The 24,990-nt window shown below is 39.6% G+C and overlaps 1 protein-coding gene across 4 annotated transcripts; it reads right to left on the reverse strand.

Moving 5' to 3' along the window:
- Positions 1-913: 913 nt before the first annotated feature.
- On the reverse strand, positions 914-23,962 carry mapk14b (mitogen-activated protein kinase 14b). Of its 4 annotated transcripts, none has more exons than XM_069710697.1 (12): positions 23,839-23,962; positions 23,498-23,715; positions 16,017-16,146; positions 12,066-12,124; positions 10,936-11,047; positions 9,981-10,010; positions 9,408-9,690; positions 8,399-8,470; positions 4,856-4,935; positions 4,330-4,408; positions 3,195-3,368; positions 914-3,087 (listed from the first exon to the last, which is right to left on the reverse strand). In XM_069710697.1, the coding sequence occupies exons 2-12, from the start codon at positions 23,614-23,616 to the stop codon at positions 3,020-3,022; spliced, it is 1,206 nt and encodes a 401-aa protein (XP_069566798.1). In that variant the 5' UTR covers positions 23,617-23,715; positions 23,839-23,962; the 3' UTR covers positions 914-3,019. The 4 variants fall into 4 exon arrangements, with proteins under 4 accessions (XP_069566798.1, XP_069566813.1, XP_069566804.1 ...); XM_069710712.1 differs by lacking the exon at positions 4,856-4,935 and adding an exon at positions 5,448-5,527 and having other exon boundaries at positions 9,408-9,522; positions 9,643-9,690; positions 23,498-23,962; XM_069710703.1 differs by having other exon boundaries at positions 9,408-9,522; positions 9,643-9,690; positions 23,498-23,959.
- Between the last annotated feature and the right edge of the window lie 1,028 nt (positions 23,963-24,990).

The following is a 24,990-nucleotide window of genomic DNA, read 5'->3' on the forward strand; positions in this document are numbered from 1 at the left end:
TTTTAGTCACGGTGACTAAAAATGTTGTCACAAGCATACATTTTCAAATTTTTTTACTTACTGTGCGTATTTCATTGAATTTTCATTCATCTTGTAGAAATAAATAAGACCCATGTCTAATTAGAAGAGAGAGCCCACCAGAGTGCTGAGTGCATCAGAGAAAAGCATCAAAGCAGCCTTCTCTGTGGAGAAGTGAGCCAGCAGTCTGTTTTACATCATACAGGAGTCTCCATGTCATAAGAACGTCAAGCTGCTGATACATACTGAGAACATAATTTTACTTACCGGGCTTCTTATTAAAAAATTTTTTAATGCATAATTATTATTTATTTGCACTTCCAATGCTGGGAAAACATTCATCTTACTGCTTCTTTATTCTGTCGTTCTATTAACACATTATCAGCACAGAGGATTCTGCATGAGTCCATTTAAGTACCGATACTTAAGTGTCTGATGTTTTTTATTTAGCTTACATGATAATACACTATAAACGTAAATTGTATTTATATATATATTTAAGTCTTTGCTTCTCTTTCCGTCCCTTGAGTTTTGAATAGTGTCAAAAATCATCACATTCATCACAAATATATTTACAGTAAATTGAACTTTTCAGACACTTAAGAGTATAGTACTTATAATTTTGAATCACCCCCAGCTGTTCAATGGAATTTTTTAAATCTATAAAATGACATGCATTGCATTGTGGGGTTGTCAGCACAAAACTAATGTACACTACAGTAGTTTTGGTGGGGTACCTTTACACACTAAGAGTTCAGACACTCAAATAAAATGGCCAAAAGCTCTGAAGTACATTTTATGATAAGAAAAAAAAAGGTTTGCTCTTCTTGTGGTATGCTGCCCTCCAGTGGTGAGATGTTGGTATCTTAAACTGACAACAATACAACAGATACTGTTAGAGGTTTGAAAAATAGTAGCCTTTATTTTCTAATGGTGGTATTTACAGGTGGCATGGCCTGCTCTCTTGGTACATGTGGTCAAGAACAAATAGTGAAAAAATATGAACACATCTCAGGCAAAGCAAGCGTAACCGATAACCAAAATGAACTACAGACACTGGGATGTAGATGAGATAAATATCCTTTCTAATCGATGCAGTTGTTTGAAAATGACAAAATGTGAGGCTTCAGCATTGCCCTTCAGCATCCAGTGAGTAAACGTACACTCTGTCCCGCAAACATGTGCCCTGCTAAATTATTCAAATGAACAATACGGGTCTAGTGCTGCTCATAAAACAATCAATATTTAAGAATCACAGAATAACATCCAAATCTTGATTTAACACACAAAGAGCAAAATAATACATTAGAAAAAAAGCACTACATTAAACAAGCAGTTGCACATGAACTTGATACCTTGATATTGTTTGGTTGACACAGCCAGAGCAACTGTGGATACAGCTTGTATGTCACATGTAAATGTAGTTTGATTTCTGAAAATAATAACATTTTGTTAAAAATACTTTTCACACTTCTGAAATAAGATCCTATTGTTTAGTGGTTTGTCGGTCACCGTAAACGGTGACTTACTTGTAATATTTTGCTTTAATTTCTGGATGTTTACTTCTGATGTTTTTGTAAACAGGATGATTTGAAGGGCAGTACATCAGGGAACACAGTAACAATTAAATTTTTCAGCAAAAAAAAATCAAAATCAGAACAAACTGCAAAATGAGCAGAGTTTGTCAAATTAATATTAAACAATATGGTTCTCTACATTGTCTTAAGATTGTTGGCTCTGAAACACAAGCTGTAACTGCAGTCACTGTGGCTCAAGTGACGTTTGAGATTACTGATGACACATTTGGATTCTGATACGATAAGATCTCCATAAATAATAAAAACAACCATAAACTCGGACAAAGAATATTCTCTTTTACATCGATATACAAACAATATAAGAAAAGATCATAAATACAGGGCAAATAGATGCCCCCAACATTCAATGAACATTAATAGTACTGTGGTTTATAAATGCAATATGATTAAATTACATTGTCAGTTGATGTTGTGTTGGAAAACATCAAATTCTAATAAACTAAGAAGCCGAGTCCAGCTTTGTCATGCTGTGGCGATGCTGGAGGTTGGTGGCCGTTCGCGAAAACATTCATATGGAACACCAGAAGTACTGAGACTTGATCGGGAGAAACGGAGTGGAAAAGAGATGTTAGGTGAAATGGATACATAAGCAGAAATCTCCAAACTCATATTTTTGTTTTTTTGTTTTTTAAAAGAGGAACACTAAGTCTACAAATCCAACAACAGGAAATATGAAGCCTTGAATTTTCCATCCTCAGTTGAATATTTTACATATTTTTAGCCTATGCTATACACACTTGAAATAAATTACATACAGTATATTTTTATATGCCACTTTAGGATAAACTCTCGTAATAAAATTCATACTGTCAGAGGGGTCGTCTGAGGTACATCTCAACACGTTGTGACTAGAACACACATATGGTAACTGCCTGAAATACTTATGTACAAATACTATGCAGTTCTATGCACTCATTAAATAACTCTTAATGTGTGGAGGGACAATAGACTTCAGACACATCGTGGTTGTCCTGCAGTATTATTTACTACTAAGTAGTAAAACTTTATAAAATGCATATCAGCAGTTCAATTCCTTTAATTTGCCTTGAGATACTGACATGGAATTTTTTTGTTTTGTGACAGAGAGGGGGCACAATATAAACATTAAATGTCTGAGGTAAAATTTCACTAGAAATATAAGGAGCATTAAAGTCGGCCGCAGCACGTTGGGATGCAAGGTAACAAAAAGACAGCAGAGCGGGGGACGGTATGAACAGGATGTCAAGTTTGTATTTTTCTCCCTGATATCGCAGCGTCCCCCAGATATGAATGGCGGCAGGCACTTGAATGTCATGGTTGTGCGCGTGTGTGAGGAAAGTGGTGGATAGTCACATGAGACTGATAGTTTTTAAAGAGTATTTCTCAGAAAAAAATGGAAGAAAAAGGTGCTTCCCGCCCCCTCTTCATGATTCCATCTCGTCTCCATCGAACGACGGCGGCACGAAGCTGAGTACCTCTTCATAAGTTAAGCCTGAGAAAGTAAACAAATTAGTTCACCGAATCCATCTAGTTTCTACCAAACAGTTTAGGTTATCCTTACAAATGATGGTCCGGGCACCTGCAAAGGGCCAAACTTACTCTTCCATTCCTCGATTTCCAGCTCGCGGCTTTCAAAGCTCTGGTCGTAAGGCTCGGCTTCAGGCTCGTCATCGGGATCGTGGTACTGGGCAAAGTAATGGTGGGCCAGAGCCTCAGACGCCGTGATCCGCTTGTCTGTGTCCAGCACCAGCATTTTCTCCAGCAAGTCCACCGCTAGAGCACAGCAGCAATAAAGAAGGAGACATGGGTGAGTAAAGAAAATGGGTTGTTTTCAGAGGAAGAGAAGATGGACGATGTCAAGCTGGTGTCTAATTGCCTAAAAATATCAATCCAAAGATTACTTGCTATTCTAACGGTGCTTTCACACCTAAACTGTTTGATTCAGTTAAAAGAAACCCAGGTGTATTTGCCCAGTTACTGTGGTTTGCTCAGGCCGGGGTGGAAGCTGTCAGTCAAAGCCGGGAACAGACCAAACAACTAGAGAGAGGCCGATTGAAAACGTGTTGATTCGCTTCCAGTCATATGGTGTGACAAAAAAACAGATCAACCGTTAACATTTTTTGATAGCTAAACTACAAATAAATGTCTTCTAATCTTGAAATCCTCTTACGATCTGTATGAACCTCATATATATTTATGTAAATCACTTGGAAGTAAGCGACAGAGCAACCCCACAATAACACCCCCCAGAATAATTCTGTACAAGACACCTCACTTTTTTATTTTCTCATAACACGCAGTCAATCTGCAGTTTTATAATAGTAATGATACTTTTCGCAATTTGTTCACAAACTCCAAGTCACAAAAGACAACATAAATACACAAATTAGCATTAGAGAACATATTATGTAGCATTTACATGATCAGCCTTCAGTCACTTCAATTTGACTTCCCCATTTAGGTCCTCATGAGATGCTGATAAATCAGGATGACCACAGACAAAACTGTCCAATCAATGAGTAACCTGTCAGTCTGTCGGAGGTCAGTGGTCCACAATAAAGGAACCAACCGGAGAGGTGCTACAACCTTGTATACTACAAGCTGGAGTTTACATACTTATTTACTTTATATTAAGAACAAAATCATAAAGCTATTATTGTTATGATACCACTAGAGGGACTCAGTGAGCCAGGAGTAGTAAAAGCCATAGCGTGATACTGAAAGGGGAACTTACCAAGTGGGTTAGCGCCAATAAACACATCAGCAAAGTTCCTCTTGGGCATGTGGGGAAGTGAGTTGATGTAGTTCCTCGCCTGTGCAGGAAATATAAAACAGCTGAGAATAATCCAGTATCTCGACATACTTAACACTGAATTTGCCTGATTTAAAACCATGATTCAAATGTAGATCTTTCCATAACATTTTCAGCACTATATCACCCAAAAAACATGCATTACACAAACACTGCACCCTAATTTTAATAATCAAGATGTTACCAATGCAACAGAGAGCTCATCAGAATAACACTGGCTGCACTGGCAAAGCACTCTGAGAAGCCTCGCTGTGACAAGCATGGTGAGTCAGAGAGGAAACGGGATACGTGGAGTGAGAGCAGAGGCTGGTGTGCAGAGAAGAACTCAAAGGAAACATCTCAAAAATGAAGTCTAACAGTGTTTTCCTGAGAACAGTAATGTGGGTTCTGGCTGATGGATGGCTGCGGCTCAGCCCTAAATCCAGCTTGGGGGGGGTGCATGTCTCACCTCATGGCTGGGCATCCTGCTTATGAGGGAGGCTGGGGGCGTCCCCGTCAGGCGCATTATCTGCTGCAGTTGGTTTATATCTACAGCGTCTGAGTCAAGGGGCATCATAGCATGGAGGTCAGTATGTCAAAGAGCACGGGTGGTCAGGAGAGTTTATGTACAAGGGGAGGGGGCAGGGGCAGGTTAACACACGGAGTGGGGAACACACACGGAGTGAGGATGAAGAGGATGTAAGACGGAAGAAGACTGTTTCTGAGCTTTAAAGCTACAAAGCAACTCTTAACCGACTGTGACCTATATTGAGAGATTAATGGACTCTGTAATGCTGGTATTCTGTAAAATAGAGAGATCAGTGGGCCTCTAGAATGTTATAGTACATGCTAGAAAGAAGTGGAAATCAAAGGGTTGGGCTCAAGTGCAAATAAAGCCATTGAGAAAAGTACACGTCAGAGCAAAACAGGTGCAGCTAAGAGGTGGTAGCATCAACACAAAGTAGTAGAGGAGACTGTTCAACTCTTGCCAGGGCAACACAGAGAGACAACGCAAAGGGCCAGAGCAACAAACACCGGGTGGGATGATACTTGACACTCACAGACTCGGAGGAGATTTTCATCAAGAGCTCGGGCCCTCGGGTTCCGACGAGCATCATTATAAGCTTCAACTGATCAATATCTAACACACTCGCATGAAGGAAAACAGGAGGGATGGGAAGATGGTGGATTAGGAGAGAAGGGCGAGAGGTACAACAGCCAAAGCTTATATCCACTATATCACGTGCTGAGGCCAAAAAAAAAAAAAAATCATCCGGATGCTTGAAACACTGAAAAAAAGGAATATTTTTGTGAGATTTCTTGTTTTAAGAGAAAATAAATATACAGACTTCGGTAGTGTCTTCACTACAGATCACAGTAACAATGTTTTAGTGTTTAGTCTACTGGCTTGCAAAAGTGCCTGATAACATCTTGGAATGGAATCAGTTAGTTCCTGTAACATCTGTGGTGAAACCCTCCTCCATGTTTCACCCAGAAAAGGTTTTACTTCATCCACTGGTTGATATTTCCATCTGCATGTCATCTTTTATTTCTCTGTAGGATTTAAGTCGGGGGCCCCGGCCATCCTGAGACTTTGATTTTCTCCCATAAAAAAAACACTTTCTTTTAACAGTAGGATAGTGCGATGACATGCTTTGGATCATCATCCTGCTGCAAGATCCATAATTGCTTGAATAATTTTTTTTGGCCGATTTCTTTGCGTCCAAACTTCTCTGTACACGTCAGCTTTCATGATAAATACCGACAGTTCGCCTACACTTTGTAAGAATAACTGCCCCAGACTTTGATGTTCCCACCTCTATAAATTATCTTAAACTCAGTGCAGTCTAGTTGGAGTGCTTCCTCTGGCTTTCTACTATCAGATGCATGTAGATTGAATATGAACTTTGACAATAGCACGACTACAGAAAGCTGCTGGGTTTTTTGTAAAGGCATTCCAAGCCGTCTTCTATCTGCTAAATCTTGTTTATCACTGACTCGATTCTTGCTGCCGTTTCTCATCTGTTCTTCTTTGATTTCTTGATGGGTCCTGTCTGCTGCTGGTGTCTCTCAGTTTGCCTTTGCCCTCCTGTTCTCAATCACAAGTCCTTTATTTTTGAAAATCTTAACCATATACCCAACCATGCAGGATGAAAGATAGATTTTTGCTGACCTGAGGAACAGAGCTGTATTTTTTGTGTAAATAAACAAGTTTAAGTCATCACGATAATGATGGACACGTTCCACTAAGTTTGACAACTTAGTCCAAATACGTTTAATCGCTGTTTAAACTTTAACATGTGACAACCTGAGTTTATTATTTTAGCAGAAAACCTTTTGAGTTTTTTTTTTTTTTCCAATGGATCAAATAAATGTTTATCCAATGAGCCTCATGGAAGTTTGCTGAAAGTTTAACTGTGCAAATACTATCAGGGCCACTGTCTTACCGAGGGTCAGATTGAGCTGTGCAGTTTGGCAAAGCTAAGTAAAGGCTTTTTACTCAGAGCATGGCATGTTGTATTCAGTCATTTTTGCAAGTTTTGGAAGCAAAACTTGCAAAATGCAAAAAAATAGGAGTTCACCCAATGACTTATTTTCACTATTCAATGTCAAAAATGGGGGAAAAATATAATTTTGAACACTCAAGGATATTTAATCTACAAATAACTTAATAACAATTTAAGAGGTTTCATCTCCCAGCTCCTTTTTGGTCTTTGAATGTGTCAATAAGGGTTGTGTTTTGATTGGGAACCTCTTTTTTGTTTTTATTTTCAGGATTTTTTTTTTTTATTTCCACGAGTGGAATAAATAAAAATGAAATTCAAAACTGAGAAAAGCAACAAGACCTGGTTAAGGTGGAACCAGAGAATGTTTTGCATTTTTGCTTGAGATACAGCTGAAACTATCAAATGATCATCAGCATAGTTGCGGATCAATTTCTGCTGATAGACTCACTGATTGACAGACAAATTGTTGGGACTCTACAAACCAGACAGGTAACCAAACAACATGCCAGACTGCATTTTTAGAACTGTTCATCTACTCTTTGAAGTGATTTAGTCATACTTCTCTCTACTGAAGAAATTATTATCTTTGCCTTTATACTCTTGCACATGTACAATGTGCAGCATGTGTGATTATAAGGTGCAGCAGCATCTGAGATCTTATTTCTGTTTCTGCCCAATGTGCACATGTGCAAAGATCACATTTCATCCAGACAGGTCCAAGGAGATCGACCAGAAAGACTCCTGTATACTCAGCCCAGTTTCGTAGGAGGGAAGCTCAGCCACTTCTCAAAGTGTTTTAGATTTGGTGAGAGGGCGCACACACACGCACGCACGCACACACACACACACACACACACACACAGCAGGCAGTGAAGCTGCACTGAGGTTGATTGATTATTTAGAGCAGGAGTCACAAACAAATACATTATGCAACAGTCATGCAGAATGCTTTTGATATTTAGCATGACCATGACCTCACATCTGCATTTAAAAAGGTGTGTTGTCCTAATTACACCGTCTTCTGGTGTGTTTTTGTATGAAATCGTCTGCAGGCTCTGCGGCTGTGTTTGGGCAGCTCTGTGGGAGGGAAACAGGAAGATACTGCATCGTAGAGAAGCAGCGGAGACAAAGGTGGGCAGCACTGAGTCATAAACCACAAGGGATTCTAACACCATACATCAGTGTGTATGAATCACATGTATATACACTCACTCACTTACATACACACACAAACAAACAAACACTTGGTTCCTTGACTGTTTGGCGTGCAGCTCGGAAAATTCAATACTCAGCAAAGCTTTTGAAGTTTTTAAGATTGTATTTGCAACACTCTTCCAACAGCTTCTGTGAGAGCCTGGCAGAGCAGAGGACAACATCTCTTATGCAACTACACTAACGTTTCTATAAACCAAGTGTTTCGAACACAAGCAGACTGCATTCACCTACCACCTTTACAGCAACGAGCATTTTTACTTGTGTATGGCAGTGACATGGTGGAAGGATACGGTCTGTCCCGGGGAAGAGCGTCCGTCCCGTAAGTAGTTCAGCCATGATGCAGCCCACTGACCAGATATCCACTGTTCAATGAAAAAAAAAAAAAAAAACAGTGATATGGACTCAAGCCTTTCAACAGGATAATGCAGACCAACATGGCTGCCTGTGGGACTCGCGTGGGAATGTAACAAGGAATTGCATCATACTAGAATGTTAAATGCAACATACCACATGCACTTTTTTATGAATTTAAAGATATGCTGCTTGCTGATGAGCTGAGATTTTTGTTTTGTGAAAGAACATTTGTTCTGTGTTTTAACACTGCACAGAAAATAAGCAGAGCAAACTTTTTTTATACTGAAATGTTAAATAGAAAAGAAATGTTTTGGCATATAATACAAAAAAGTGCAGAAACTTTTTAAAAGCTGTTGTTGAAAATATGCTATGTCTGCCATTCGGAGGCGTTTTAGTCTAAAAACAATGAGGTGGAGTAAAATCCAGCATTCATGAGGCTCTTACAAATGCTTACACAACATAAGTCCACATAAATTTATGTGACTATTTATATCAAGAGCACAAAGCTACGTAAAGCGAAGTGCAAAACAGAAACAAATATCCAACACGGTAAATGTCTGTTTTGGATGGTTTGTGACACATCGTATGAAAAAGGCTTCAACTGTCAATTTGAGTCAGCCAGAAAATTGAAAAGCTGTCCCAGTTTCTTTACAATTGCCCCTATTATTTGCTACAGAAGAAAAAGCCATATATATCTGTTAAATGATGTTACGTTTTAATATCCGCAGCGTAAATTGCAAACAACAAAAACACTCAGTGTTGCTTTTTTCCGTTATTGTTCGAGCCTGTTGTCGAATTGAAAGCTGACTATTGTGAATTACAGTGACCCTAAACACACAGATGTCAGCAAGCTATTTCAACACTATTTCAATTCAGTCAAATTGCACATTACGTAACATTAGATTCAATTATAGTCCAAAACATTATGGCCAAGTCTGTGCGTACCGGTCATGTTGTAGTGCATCCAGTTGAGCATGATCTCCGGAGCCCGATACCACCGGGTGGCTACGTATCCAGTCATCTCATCATCCGTGTGCCGCGCCAAGCCGAAGTCCAGGATCTGAGGGATGAAAGGATTTTGTGTGAAGGAGAGGAGAACCAGACAAGAAGACAGTGTACTTGACTGAACACCTTCTATTCTATTATAAGCTTTATACCTCTGAATCGACGGTTTTCTCACCTTGAGCTCACAGTCTTCATTAACAGCCAGATTACTCGGCTTCAAGTCCTGAAGAGGGAAATGGCAAGAGGCAGAAGTCAAGACAAGAAAGCAGGAGCAACAGAAATGTGTCCTGCTGACATTATTATGCAAATCATGCAAAGATACAGTATTAAGGTTAACTGATGTGCAATTTATTGTTTTGAAAATGAGTCACACGGTTAAAGAGGCTTTGTAACTGAGCCCACTTCAATATGTTTAACCAGTACAGAATCTGAACTCTTTTGTCAAGAGAAATCAGATTAGATTAATGCTCAGATCTCTAGTTTGTTTACGTAATCAGTGGGGTTGTCACTTACTCTGTGGATGATATCTGCAGAGTGGATGTACTGTGGGGAGAAAAAAGAGGAACATAATGATAAAACTTTACTCACACCTTCAAATTAAAAAGAAATGCTCCTGGAAGTATGTATGTACTAAAGCTGCAACAAATCATAGTTGACTGCTGTACCTGTTGACCAGCCCTTGCTTTTCTCTCTCTCTCTCTCTCTCTCATTTTTATAAAGAAAATCCAGTAATCTGCCTTTTTCATTTTATTTATTTATTTTTATTAATTTTATTGTTTATTTTGGTACATAGTGTTTATTCATTTACCCATGTTGTCTTTAGCCTTTTCCTCATGTGTTTGTTATACTGTTTTGTATCTATGCTGTTTGTGTCACTGTGTGGACTGTGCTGACAGGTCATCATTGTAAATGAGAATTGGTTCTCAATTGATTTTACCTGGTTAAATAAAGGTCATATATAAGTATATTTTATTGGTGACTTCTTTTTAATCCAAATAATAGCATACTAGTGTTTGTGTTGGAGCTACACCAGTCGAATTTACAGAGGTGGAAAACGTGAAAAATAACTATAATATTTATTTTTAAACTTATCCACGCTTGGTGTTTTGTTTCACACATATCGAGTACAAAAACAAAACAAAAAACACTGCATAAATAAACTGAAATGTTCAATGTCAGAACCAGAAATAAGAGTTATTTAATTCCAAAGAGGATTCTACAAACATGTCATCATGTTGAGTAGGATCAAGAATTTTCATCCCGTCAAAGATGAAAATTTATAGTAACTTCTGTCTCAAATACCTTAGCATTAACCTAATACTTTGGGGTTACTATGTAAGAGTTTAGTCATTAACAGAGAGCTAATGACAGGCATCATGTATTCAAGAAGTTAAAAGAAACAAAAACAACTTTCAAGCCAAGTGTTGAGTTGAAAATGTGGGTTACAGTGAGCGAAATCCTCTCCCACCTTTAAGCCTCTGAGGATCTGGTAGATGAGGAACTGGACATGGTCGTCGGTCAGCTTCTGACACTTCACGATGTTGTTGAGGTCGGCCCCCATTAGGTGCGTCACCAAGTACCTGCGAATCCCACAGCCAATCAGATGTGCTTCTTAAATGCCGTCTTTGTTTTCTACAGCTTTAGCTAATTAAACTTTGAGGCTTTTATTGTCTATCTTACTAATTATTGCATATCATAGTGTGATTATTTAGCTTTATAAGTTGTTAATCTGCAATAATGATGTCATTAAATGTTATAAGTTGCCTGATTACCATCAGAGCCGACAGTTCATACCAGACTCACGCACTTTAATGAACCAAAAATGGGGAACATCAAAAGGGTGAGAACACGAACAGCAGGAAAAAACAGGATTGCTTCACTTATCTTTTCTCGAGAGGGGAACGTTTATGCAGCACGGAGACCAGCTGAATAAAGCCTATAATAGCTGCAGTGTATAAGTGAAGTCTGTACGTCGTGTTCTGACCTCATTCTATGACAGGAGACTTGTTCTGGGTTTGGCTGTGAGCAATGTGCATGTATCTGATTTTCTGCACTTTAAGGACTGTTTTCACTTTGTTCATCATTCATCACATGAAAGATAAGAGTGACATGTTTTTCGCTGTTGTGCAACTTCATCCTGTGTACGAGTGAACATGTCGGCTTGTCTCACATTTCAACAAATGTGCAACACGCCGATGATGCTACACCGTGCAACGTATTCAAGGACGCTGATTGAGTATTCTGAGCACATGCATACACACACACTGGACCCCCAGAGACTGCCAGATGGCTGTTACCATGGAGACTAGCTGTGATGTGCATAAGTGCACGTGTTCACCCTGCATTTCACCTTGGTGCAACTCTCCAAGCGCTGGACTCGCATGAAGTTATGAGCTGCGGTGGTGCAGCTGAAACTCCAATTTTAATCTCGCAATCGTCCGCCGACAATGGTTTCATTGTGTTGGAATTAAAGAAACAGAAGCCGAGACAGAAGGGAGGCGGAGGAATAGATTCAATGAATGAACATCGAGGGAGCAGAGAAAAAAACAACAACGGAGGAGGGGGGGGGGGATTAAGAGGAGAGAAAGAGTGACTTACACATCAGTGAACTCCTCTAAGCTTGTCGCTGGTGTGAAAACATCCAACAGACCAATCACCTGAAGACAAAAAGAAGTCAGTAGGTTAGAAATCATAAACAAATGTTGCTACAGTAGGATAATGTGTCAAGTAAATAAAAATCAACCTGATCACTTGATAACTTTTATGCAAAAACATAGTTTAATTTTTTAAAAGCACAGTTACGTGTTGATAAGGACAACAAACTAACAATCAAATTATGTGTGACATTTCCTGATATTTTGAAAGAATTGAAGTACAAAATTAAGTTATTATCCTATTTTTCCAATGACAAAAATGGAATCTGTTTATATCAAACAAGCAAAAAATTCTTCCCTCCGTACACCCCCCTCTTCTCTTATACTTTCTGATGATATAACATTTAGTGACGTGCACTATGTTGTCCTTGGGCTCTGTTTTGGTTACCAAGTTCTTTAATCAAATAAATTAGACCGATAACAACCACAACAGATATGACTTTAGAGGAAGCAGCGAACACTATTTGATACATTTTTCCATCAAGCTGAAGGGGCAGCGACATTTAAGGTGTTCATAATTTGCCAAAGTGTCATTAAAAAAAAAAAGATTTGCATTTAAGACATTTGCACAAAAGTGATTTGTCACATTAGACCGAGTTAAGCTTAATTAGTGTCATGCTTTTTCCAACAGTTGTCTCTAATAGATAATACATTCTGAATGTGTTCCACTTATTTCTTTCTCTATTGACATTACAAAACTTCACAGATGGGATGAGTTTGAGTCTTTTCACTGGTGCCGTTTGCAAGATCTTTTATCCCTTGCCACAGTCACTTGCACTCAAGAGAGTTTTTGACTATAAAACAGGAAAACCAAAAATAACGCGTGAAAGCGACAAAACACGGCTGCATAGAATGATTATGTTTGAATAACATAATATATTTATGCGAATTCGGGATTGATCAGAACAAAGGAAAGCAGAACAGAAAAACAGAGTACAATCATGTGTGTGTGTTTCTGCACACATTCAAGCATGTATGCATGCCGGCACACTGGCAGAGAGCAACCCAGGGTGCCCCCCTACCCCCTCTCCCCCTCTCCCCTGTCCCACCTCCCCCCTCCAAGGACAGACTGAGGTGGATAGGTACTGCAAAAACACTGGCGCAACCCACCCACACAGGACCCAAACCTGCAGCTGATTGGTTGGCCAGAGCCACAACAAACAGCTGATTGGTCCACTCAGGCTTTCCAAAATCAAGACTTGGGGAGTCTCCTGGCAACAGCATGAGCAAAACACAGAATCCCTCTCGATGTTAATCAAACTGTAAAGTATTAAAACACTGATGAAACGAAAGAAGTGCTTCATGCATTTTTTTTTTTTCTCCTGTGAGGATAAAACAGGACCCAGCAACAGCATCACACTCAGATATAAAAATAACTGTGTTTTGATTTTGTTATGCGAGTGGAATCAGACGTTTTGCATTCAGCACAGTGATATAGGCACTGATTCTGTATAATCCTAAATGATCCCCGTTCCATGTAAAACCTGTTTTTCAAATGACTGCGATGAGGTATTTCTCCCTGCAATACCAGCGCACTGTGCAACTCTAATTCCACAAACTGCTTAGAAAACACTCAAGGTGCTCCAGTCGTGAAATTCAGGCTCGTGTAGAAAACAGAATCGAGAACAAGTAATGTTGTGTGAATGTTGAGCTGAGCGTGCAAAGACTGAACCACAGCATGTTTAAATTATGTTTTGGCATGAGCAATGTTGTTTCACATTAAACTTTTTCACAACATAAGGAGGCCTGGAGTCTTCAGTATGATTTGGCAGTCATCATGTTATGCTCCTAAGTGCATTCTTTATACAGGCCTCTGTGTTTTTTGTTACATTTACATAATATTCGGCCAACTTCTGCAAAAAGATGTGCCTTTAACAATATGTCATATTCTAACAGACACTTCTGCATGCTCGGAGTAGCAAAAATCCCCAAACAATAAATGTATCTATCACTTTTGTGCCTGTATCTTTAGAGTTGTTCAATATTTAAGTAAGTGTACAGACTTCTTTTATTAAATTAAATCCACTTCCTTGAGAGAATTTCACATCACTGAGATGTTCTGGTTTTTTTTTCCCCTTTTCAGACTTTCCATACTTCTTCAACAGTTTCTTTTTTTTCCCTCTGTGAGTGTGTCATCTAAAGTTGCTTCACTTCACTGCGGCTGCCAGTTAATGATAGCAGAGGAAGCACCAGCCCATCCCATCACTCATCATTAACCTCCCTTATATCTATTATTACAATCTAACTATTTCTACCAACTGCAATAACTACCAAGCAAACTATTTCCTATCATCTGCATTAAAAAAACACAAAGATCCTCTGTATGTGGTCAAACTGTTAAGCTGGATGTAGCAGAAGCACACAGGAACTAGGTACTGGGTTTGTGTTCTGTATGTGGGAAAATATCTGCATGCACAGCACCTACACACACACACACACACACACACACACACACACACACACACACACACACACACACACACACACACACACACACACACACACACACACACACACACACACACACAGATTGTGAGAGGAGATCTAAAGCCACTGCCCTGAAAAATTATGAAACATGACATGAATCAAAAATATGCTGCAGCAATAAAAAATTAAAAAAGAGATAAAAGGATAAGATGTGGCTGCAACTGTAAACCTGTTTGGTGACTCATCCCTCACTGAGTAGCAGAGCACAACACGCTTTGATGAGTGGCGAGGGAAAACCTCTTCTAACAGGACATCACACTGAGCACGGTTGGTGCCTGAGGCCCGAATCCATCCGTATGGGTTGGTGCTGTCACACATGATACTCACAGAAGTACTCACTTTGTGCTTTTGAACATGTTGTTGCCACTGCGTAACTCTGTATTTCCTGTTATTTTGGCATGGGCAGGAGGGGTTTTACAGTCAGCTGGTGGGAGCTGACACACAGTTGGAGCTAACAAAGGAACACTTTTTGGTTCACTTAAAGTTGAATTTGGACAATCTCTGGCAGTTGGAGGCCTTTTTGCAATACTATAAAACTGATACCCTTTGTCATGAATAAGTTTACATCATTGACTGTATATAAAAGTGGACGTACCTTCTGGGTCTGAAACATCAGGCCGATGCAGATGCCTTAAGCTGCAATACCACCGGGTGCCGCTAGAGGTTGGATCTGGAAAACCTCGGCTCCAAAGACTCCAATTCAACTTCTGTCATAAAATTCTAAGTCAATAAAATTTCTCCACGAGTTATCTCGGTGTTGTTAGCTAAAGTCGCTCCTTCTTATTAGTTTTCTGGCGGTCCATCAGAAAATAATCCCATCATTAATTATAAAATTAGCTTCAAAAAGCCATCCTTTTGGGATGTGGTGGGGCGGGAGGTCAGTTTGATTGGCAGGCCTGTGGTGCAGCGAGGTTACGGCTATCGGTGGGCGGGACGTAACATCATTGGGTTCCAATCAGATCGAGTCAGATCCCTAGTTCGTCCAAATATGGTAACTTCCGGCTCCAAACTGCTCCGAACTAACAAGATGGCGCCGGCCAACATCCACACCCGAGGCTTCGTGACGGCCGTTCACAAAGCAATGGGTGATCTCACTGCTGTTTGCCGCTTGGTTTACATATTTCCCGTTTGAATTTCCAGCCACGATCTCTCAATGTCATGTGACTCTCCTTGCACATTCCTGCGTAATCATTACATGCTATAAGTCAACAAGAATACCAAAAGCTTCACAAGGTAAGCAGCTGTCAGTCAGGACTGCTTCTGCATGTCAGTACCCACTCTGTGAACCTCGTGTGCAACTTCATGTGCAAACGTATGCAATATTTTTCCTCAGACAACAATGAATACACTGTATGGGGGAGACAGACCACTGCCAGAGATTTAAGGCTCGGGGGCGGTGGTGACTTACGTTCTCGTGCTTCATGTGTTTGAGCAGCCGCAGCTCTCTGTAGGTTCTCTTTGCGTGGATGATGGACTGGAAGGGTCTGGACAACTTCTTCACCGCTACCTTCAGGCCTATCTTCACATCATATGCTGAACTGCAAGAAAGACAATATTTGAGACAGGTGAGGTATTTAATTGTGTAAAGCAAATGCATTACAGGCAGAATACTAGCAACGGTCATATGAAAGGCCAAACATTTCCCTTCATTTAACTGACAATTAAATCCTTCACGAGATTGCGTAGGTGGCGATCACCCAGTAAACCAAGTGAATAATTGCGTAATGGTGAGCTCTTGGTTTCAGTTCTTATTCTGCTGCGCAGCCTGAGGTTGAGAGGGAACATGACTGAACCTGTTGTCAAATAACAGCTACTCTGTGGACAACAACGCCAGTGTGAAAATGCACCAGTTATTTAATAGTGCAGAATTGGCAGCGCAGCATGTCTGTGACTGAACACTTCGTAACACAAAGCAGAGTAACACATTCTTCTTTCATATTAATGCTGTTTACGTGTTCCAGGGGCTCGGTAGTATAAATGTAACCTGACCGCAGCCGTCTGGATGATCACATGACGTCCACAAACACGCCTGTACAGATTTTTTTTATCATTTTGCATTCATTGAAGGAATGCTCTGCTGACTAGAATCCATTATTAGTGTTTTATCACAAGAACAATGAGAACATAACAATTTAAGTAATGAATTGTTTATGACACAGCAAAAAGATATAAATAAAAAAAAGGAAGAAGCCTGGTAATGAAGAGCGTAACCCCATTTGTTTGTGGTAACTCAACAATTCTTGAAATGCAACAGCTGATTGTAGCATGGTGATTCAACATGCAGCATATTTAATTTCATTATAGTTCATTCAAAATCCCAAACTGCCCTGCATCTGCTGGAGCCGTCCATGTGAGCGGGCACGTGTTTATGTGTCATTCATTATTTCTCTCCTTTCATTGTTAGTGCGGAACAACACAAAAGAAAAAAAAAGAAGGTGCAGCAAAAAGAACAGAGAGGAAGAAGTTAACAATAAAAGCTGAGAGTCAAATGAGCTCTCCTGATCTGACGATTGCGGCCACAGTATAAAAATCGATCAAACCCCACACAGACAGAAAGAGACAGAGAGAAAGGCAGATGGGCCGTGCCTCTCCAAGAAGCTCAGCCTTGCTGCATTTCCTGTATCAGGGAGGGAACACAACCCATTTACAATAAACCACATTCCTTCCAGGTCAATCACTTAAGCTGCATCACAAATGCATAATTGCAAAATCAGTAAAAAAAAAAAATAAAAAAAAAAAAAAATGTGCAGAGAGAGACGCATGCTCTTATTGTTTTTGTTTTCTACTGTGGTCTTTTGCAACCTGCACCACACAGCAACTGAATCCATGCGAGCTGTAAAGTGTGATTGGAACTCATCCAAGAGGCAAAACAATGGAAGCACCTGAACTACTGAGCCAGAGTTCAGAGTTTAGGCCATGTCAACATGACTTTGTATGGGAGCAGACGCGAGTCATTTCATTGAGATACATTACACTAACTATCGACCTTCAAACGGCAAAATGCCTGGGTTTTCGTGTATTAGACACCAATCGTGGCCTTAAACATTTTTTTGTGCTGACCCCGAGCGCCGTGCATTCATAATAAGAACATTAAGATAAGTAGTGTGTTTTTTTTCCAGTAAGTTAAGAGATAATCTCCCACACCCAATGTACTTTATGTCCAAGGCTTGCAGAACAACTTTTATGTGTCCCCAGTGAGGGAAAACCCATACTCAGTAAACACAGTTATACAAGAGCTACATAAATGACAAAACACACACGCGCGCACATGCACGGTCTCTCATACTGCTGCTAATCTGTCGGGCAAAGAAGAGGAGTTTAAGCACACACCATCCAATTAGTCTCTAAGAAATGGAACTGCAATAACAAAAGGCCATAAATTATGGGCTGTAAACAGAGCAACGTTGTGCAGCTGGCTTCATGGGGAGGTAGAGAGTCAGTCTGCTGACTAACAGGCAAATGTTGACGCGTAGAGGACTTGTTGAGATGTCGGTAGTAAGTGTCTTGTCATCATTCAGTCACTCTTTTTAGGGTTGTTGCAATCAAATATGCTTGATTTTTGCAGTGAATTTCCTAAAAGAATTGTGATAAAATTTGTGTTTTATGTGATTTTTTTTGTTGAAAATTTGCAGGAACTGAAAAAAAAACTACAAGCTGAGGAAGAAATATTGTAATTTCCTTCTCTTTTTATTCCTACTACCTTATAAAGAAGAACATCATATGTAATCACTTCTTAAGCCTATTGTTAACCATTCAAATATCTGTAAATATTTTACTTCTCGTATTTTCTGATCTTAAAGAACCAGTCATAAAATGAATGTAACTTTACAAAACTGACAGTCTGTGATTGCAATATAGAACAAACAGGCTACATCTGCTGTAAAAGGAAGACTACAGAAAATGTAGTTGATCTATTTTATAACACTTAATTAATATTTCACATCAAAACTATTCAAATGGGCAGAAATGTGAATTTGCAAAAGCTGTTAAAAAAAACTGTTTGAAATGATTTGTCAGCTCATTTTTCAGAATAAATGATTATGATCTTGTCGTGCTCTTCCTCACTCGACAAAAGGAGAGGAGACTGTATTACATCCTAAAGTAAAGTACATAAACTACTCACTATCTGGATGGCCAATAATCCTCAGTAGATATTGAGCTACTATTTCAGGGCTCATTAGAGGTTTTTCATACCAATTTGAGTTATAACATCTGACAACGATTTCTTTCAATCACACGTACATATCCGCGCAGCACTCTAGGTTTTTTTTTTTTTTTTTTAATAGACCAGTTTCATTTTCCTTTACAAAGATTAAAAAAAAAAAACGTACGTCATCGTGAAACTGATATCAGCTGGTGTACAAGTCTACAGCAGGTTATTAGTACCCGTTTTTAATTTTGCTTTATAATTTTATGACAGGAACAAACAAAGATGACCGAGTCAGGTACTGTGGCCTGAACCACTGTGTCCTCCCTGACTCGGTCATCTCACTGTTAGTGTCTATAAAACAACCAGTAAGAAGCAGAACAAGATTTGATTAACATATTTTTTTATGTCAAGCTTTAATGTGATTTGTTCCACATTCCCACTGATCACAATGCAGTAAATGTTTTGCTGTGCACGCAGTGACTTAAGGCACAGACAAGGCACAAACATCAATGTTACAAGTTAACTGGTAAATAGGGCTGCAACTAACAATTCACGTTTTTATCAATTTATCTGTTAATTATGTTCTTGATTCAAGTCATTGTTTGGTCTTAAAGTGTCAGAAAATAACAATCAGTAATTCACAAGACTCAAGTTGGAGCCTAAAATGTCTTTTGTCTCCACAGACAGTTCAAAAACAAAAGATATTTTGTTTGATGTCATGAAGGACCTAAAGAATCACAAAATATCCACGTTGAAGAAGCTAGAAACAGAGAATAAACATGTTTTCATTAAGAAAATACTCAAAATTATTAATCAAAATGGTTGGAAATGAATTGTTTACTAATCAACCAATTGATTAATAGACATTGTTGCAGCTCTACTAACATAAATACGGTAGGTGGGATGATGTAATTATCTGGCTGTGTTAAAACAACCATCCTTCCTGTAATATTGACCTTAGTGTCAGATAACCTGGTTTTTACAGATTTACATGGTAGTAATAATATTAATAAACCAGATAAAAATAATTATAAGTAATTAAATTGTAAACGGGTATATGAACACACTAATCCTTCAATCTACTCTGCTAACAGAGATATGGATGAAAATCATTTAACTATCCCTCCTCCATCACCCAGACAAGATGACTTCTAATTTACTGCGGTTCAGGAAGTTCTGCTTTAAAGTTATCTGAAAATGTATATATGCCTTCACTTTTTAATTTAACAGGACAATATGGCTCCTTTTTATCTATTATAGTTCAGAGAATGTTTGTTTTTGAGATAATTAACAGAGAGATGAGCGTCATAGTTTATCTAATTGCTTATGTTTATTAAAAGAGTTAAAGCTTGGTAGACCTACACAATTGTATGCAAGTAGTTTAATCTTTTTCAGTGTGTGAGCATTCATATGGTCAGCATCCCACACGGTCTTAATCCATAACTTTATACCAAAATGAACGGTTTCACTTTTCTGACATCATAGATGCATTCAGTCATCGACCTCACATTACAAGCTGCTCAAGCTAAAGTCATGAAATTACTGGTTTTAAGCTCAAACTGAACAGTCAGTGCATTTTTCTCTGGGAGGTCAAAACCAAGTGAGTCAGCCAGAATCTAAAATATAATGAGCCTCATGCAAAGCCTTCTTAATCAGCAAATGATTGTCTGATGAAGAGGGAAAAAAAGGGACATGAAGGAATGACACCATGTAAAAGGTTTCAAAACTGCGATTAGCTGAAGAAGAAATGACGGCAGCTTAAACCAATTGCATATTCGTACATCTGTGCATACTGAATGAAGGCAAAGGTGTAGTATTACACATAAGCCATTTTAAGTCATTAAAGGATTCTTCTACATGTCATTTTGATGAACAGAGATGAGGTTCAATAAACGTCAGAAGATGGAAACGTGTCAAAAGCAGTTGTGATTTTCATGGTGTTTTGAAAGAGTGAACATGTAAATAGTAGTTTACGATATATGAATGTTTGAGAGGAAGCTGGCAAACAGCGTTAAGTTCGTTCCACTCTGATAACAACCAGCTTTGCGGATTTCTCTTGAAAAGAAAAGTATATTGTTACCATGCGCTGTAGTGATAATACTTACTTACTCTAAAATGTTTATTACATCTAGAATATGCATTTATAATGTTATTAAATAACTTAATAATGTTCTCGTCAGTATATATCTTCTTTTTTTTTTTTTTTTAAAGGCTGTAGAGTTGTTGCTGTCCTTTCATCAAAGCCTGGATTATTGAGATTACTGTTTGCCCTGCTTTCTAACAATATTATTTAAATGAACTGAAACCGAGTTATACATTGAAAATATTCCTGAATGGGTTTCATGCTGGTTTCTGCTCAGCTGAAAATTTTTAAATGAATACCATGAGGCCCTTTGTACAGTCCGAACTGTAATCCGAGTCAACAGCATTGACTGTAAACCCTTTCTTTCCACACCAATTCCACACAAGTCGGACATTTAAAAATATAGAGCAAAGGTCCGAAATACGGGGAAAATAGTGGTGTTGGTTTATTTTCTTGGAATGTCTCGGATAAAAGTGAGGAAAATCATTTTAAAACCCTGTTTCTTATTTAAATGAGCAGGGCAACATTACGCCGGCAACAACAAAGACTTCGCCGGCTGTGTGGCTGAGAGCATGTGTTCAGCTGACCAACAGCCGTGACATGCTGGAGAAGGTGCTGAGAGGTTATTTATATTTTTCAGATACCATCTGAAGGGTTTTGGAGACGCACTGCTGTTTGGACCACTACGGCAGCAGAATTCATTGGAAGTTGTAGGGCCAAAGGTGTTTTGATGTTTCCAAGAAAAAAATTCACATGCCCTTGCTTTGGTGGGGGGGGGGGGGAGGGGTATAGTCAAATACAGAAAAAAAAACACAAAAAAAAACAGAGGGCATTTCCTCAAAGGCAACTTCAAAGTAGATGCAGATGACAGTAAAGTGCCACAGAGAAAGATGCAGCTGTCCATTTTTTTGTGTGGAACCTTTAGAGCAACAGGGTCAGACAATTGATTTGGCAGAAGATAAAGAAAAACTACTTTTTAATCTTTAACAAGGTGCAATATGTGCATTTTTCATTTAAAACATTTGAACAAATAACCAAAATTATCAGAAGAAATAGCTGTTTTCACTTTTAAAAGAAATATATGTGTTGTGTTGCACAGAGGTCTACTGTATTAAGCATGCTAACCAGCTAGCCTCAGGTAGTCCTGTCTCGTAATACCACCCAAGAAGCATAGTGAGTCACTGCAGTGTCCAGTTTATAGACTGTATATAAAAGTGTATGTATCTTCTGGGTCTGAAAAATGAGGCCAATGTGGAAGTGCGATAAACTGCAAAACCACCGAGGGCCACTAGAGGTTGGCTCCAAAAAGCCTGCAGCTCTATAGACTCCTATTTAACTTCCCTATTTTTTCTCAACCGTATGGAGAAAATCTTATATCGTGCCAACCCTACAACTAACTAACTCTGAGACAAGGATCCACCAAATTAGACCAAAGCAGGTCAAAACTATGAGATATGGACTGACGGTAGGCTGGTTGCTACAGTGACTCATGAGCACCTCCTAATGTACAAAGTGGTAATACAAGATGGGACTTAAATCTTCCTTACTGCATTTTTAAGTACTCTTCTGGCCCTAAAATGTCATATATATTAGTGCAAATCACCAGAATAAGTCTCATAATAGTTTTCTGTGAATACACTGTATATAATGCTTTTGACTTGGTGGTTCTATTCCCAGTTAAGGACAAAATGAGGTCATGCTTTGCTCATGATTCACCACACACACACACACACACACACACACACACACACACACACACACACACACACACACACACAACAGATGAAGGTGTGAAAGTTGGGTCAAAATGAGCAGTAGAGTTATAATTACAGCACGCTGCCGTCAGTGACTTTGTGATGACCAGAAGGCGTCATAGCTGAGGCCACTACCTAACCTCGGGACTGTGAGTCATGTGTGTACCACAACGGGAGAAAAAGATGACATCATTCTAGAGTCATCATCGTCATCGGACGGGCTCCCGTATAGAAAGCTCTCACTGTGCACGAGGGGGGCCTACTTTTCCGAAAACCACGTGACCTTCTGGTACTCTGCAGGCTGCACCCAACTGGAAAATGCATAATGTGGGCAATGTGCGGATGTGTAAAGTACCAGGTTTTACGCGCAGGAATACAATGCTGTTCTAGTGGAAGACGATTGTTCCACGAGGTGGTTGTCAAGCCCGGCTGTACAATGAGATCTGATGAGGAGGCACCCCTTCACCAGATGATGCAAGCATGGACATGTCACTGATCAGCCTTCTTCAGAGGAGGGTCTGTTCCTCTGCACATCAAACACTGGGGATCCAGTTAAACTTCACCCTGGAGCTTCCAGTGTGCTAACCGGAAACATACAAGTGTTTACGGGACAAAACTAAGTAAAACAACAAAGCAACAAATGTGCACAAAAACAACCACCCGCCCCGCTGAAATAAAGCGAGCCACTGAAGAGAGTGCACATCACAGCGCAAATATGAGGACGTAAACAAAAGGCACAAGTATTATTCTCATTTCTTCCCATTCTTGCACCCAGTGCACACTGATAAGCAGCCCGGGTGGAGGAAGCTGTGACGGGCCTCTGTGGGTGGTGGGAACCCGCTTGGCCGTTGTGCAATCGCGCTGTGTGCTCTCGATAGTACTCTGCAACAACAACTACTCACCATACGGATCCGTATGCACCGGAGCCGACGGGAGATAAGTTCTGGTAGCGCTCCGGGACCTCCCACACGGTCTTGTTGAGCTCCTGTCGGTAGAAAGTGGGTCTCTCCTTCTGCGACATTCCTGCGGATTCACCAGCCCCGCAGTGACAAAACAAACCAGCGGAAACTTCTGCTGCCCTCTCTCCTCTCCTCCCTGTGCGGCACGACGTGGTGCGGTGCTGCTCTCCAATAATAAAAAATAAAAAAAAGCTCACAACGGAGACGGACCCAAATCAACAAAAACTTCTGCCGCACAGTCGTGCAAATTCTGTGCAGCTGTGCAAAAAAGAGTAAATCCCCACCTCTCCGTGCACGTCGGGGCGCTTGGAGACAACTTCCCCTACAAAACGCGCTGGGGCTCAAGGGGCTCAGGAAGCTCGGTCTGGCTTTCGCTGGATTTCTCGCCTTCTTCTGTTCTCTGCTCGTTTCGCTGCGCGCGCGGAAACGAGAACGCGTACGTCGTTTCGTCACTGCGCGCTCCCGCTAATAATAATTTTCTCGCGAGATATTAGTCGCTATTGGGAAACCAGGGGATATCCCGTCCTCACTGTGGACAGGAGTGGGAATCTCCCCGTGTGTATCAATCGTTATACCGAGTTGTACCTGTTTAAATGTTCTTCAGATATGATGACGCAATGTCAGCCAATCCCACCAGTGTTTAGTTGAAGATATCTGACTGGAAAGCAAGCATGTCATGACGTATCAATGCAGCAGGAACACATACAATTTCAACTAGTACATCACAGCAGTGCACTTTTTTTATATATCATCAACAAGAAGGATCTATTAAAATTTTATAATTATAACTTACTGCACAAAGTTATGGCACACCACAAAACTGACCGAACCTTTCTCTGCTGTGACATGAAAATGTTTAAACAATATCAAAACAATGAAACTGAAAAATATCAGAGCATGGAATACAATACAAAGCTCTGAATGTTCATTGAAGTACAGTTCAGTTATACTGTAAAAAAGCTCACAACGGAGACGGACCCGAATCAACAAAAACTTCTGCTGCACAGTCGTGCAAACTAAACTGTACTTCAATGGACATTCAGAGCTTTGTATTGTATTCCATGCTCTGATATTTTTCAGTTTCATTGTTTTGATATTGTTTAAAGTACAGTTTAGTAAGCTATATTTCTATAATTAATTACTTAATTAATAATTGCCACCAAAAGGCTGATGGCGTGTAAAGGAGATACATGGTTTATTGGGTGAGATGGGAGACACCACACATTAAAGTACTGTGTGAACATGCTTCATTAGTTTGTTGCTTCGCAGTGAACTTGGATGACATCTGGCCAGTTTAAAAGAAAGCATTGGGAGACAGACTTTTTTTTTTTTTTTAAGTTTTATGGTATGATGGAGGCAAAATATGCTACAAGCTGTTTGGTGGGAGTTCAAAATGTTATGTTTTTTTGTATATAGTTATTGTGTGTGTGCGTGTA

Source organism: Brachyistius frenatus, unplaced genomic scaffold (genome assembly GCF_029030835.1).
Source record: "Brachyistius frenatus isolate BFR_SWC_R1_liver_20210118 unplaced genomic scaffold, ASM2903083v1 Contig_4, whole genome shotgun sequence".
In the NCBI taxonomy this organism is placed as follows: Eukaryota; Metazoa; Chordata; class Actinopteri; family Embiotocidae; genus Brachyistius; species Brachyistius frenatus.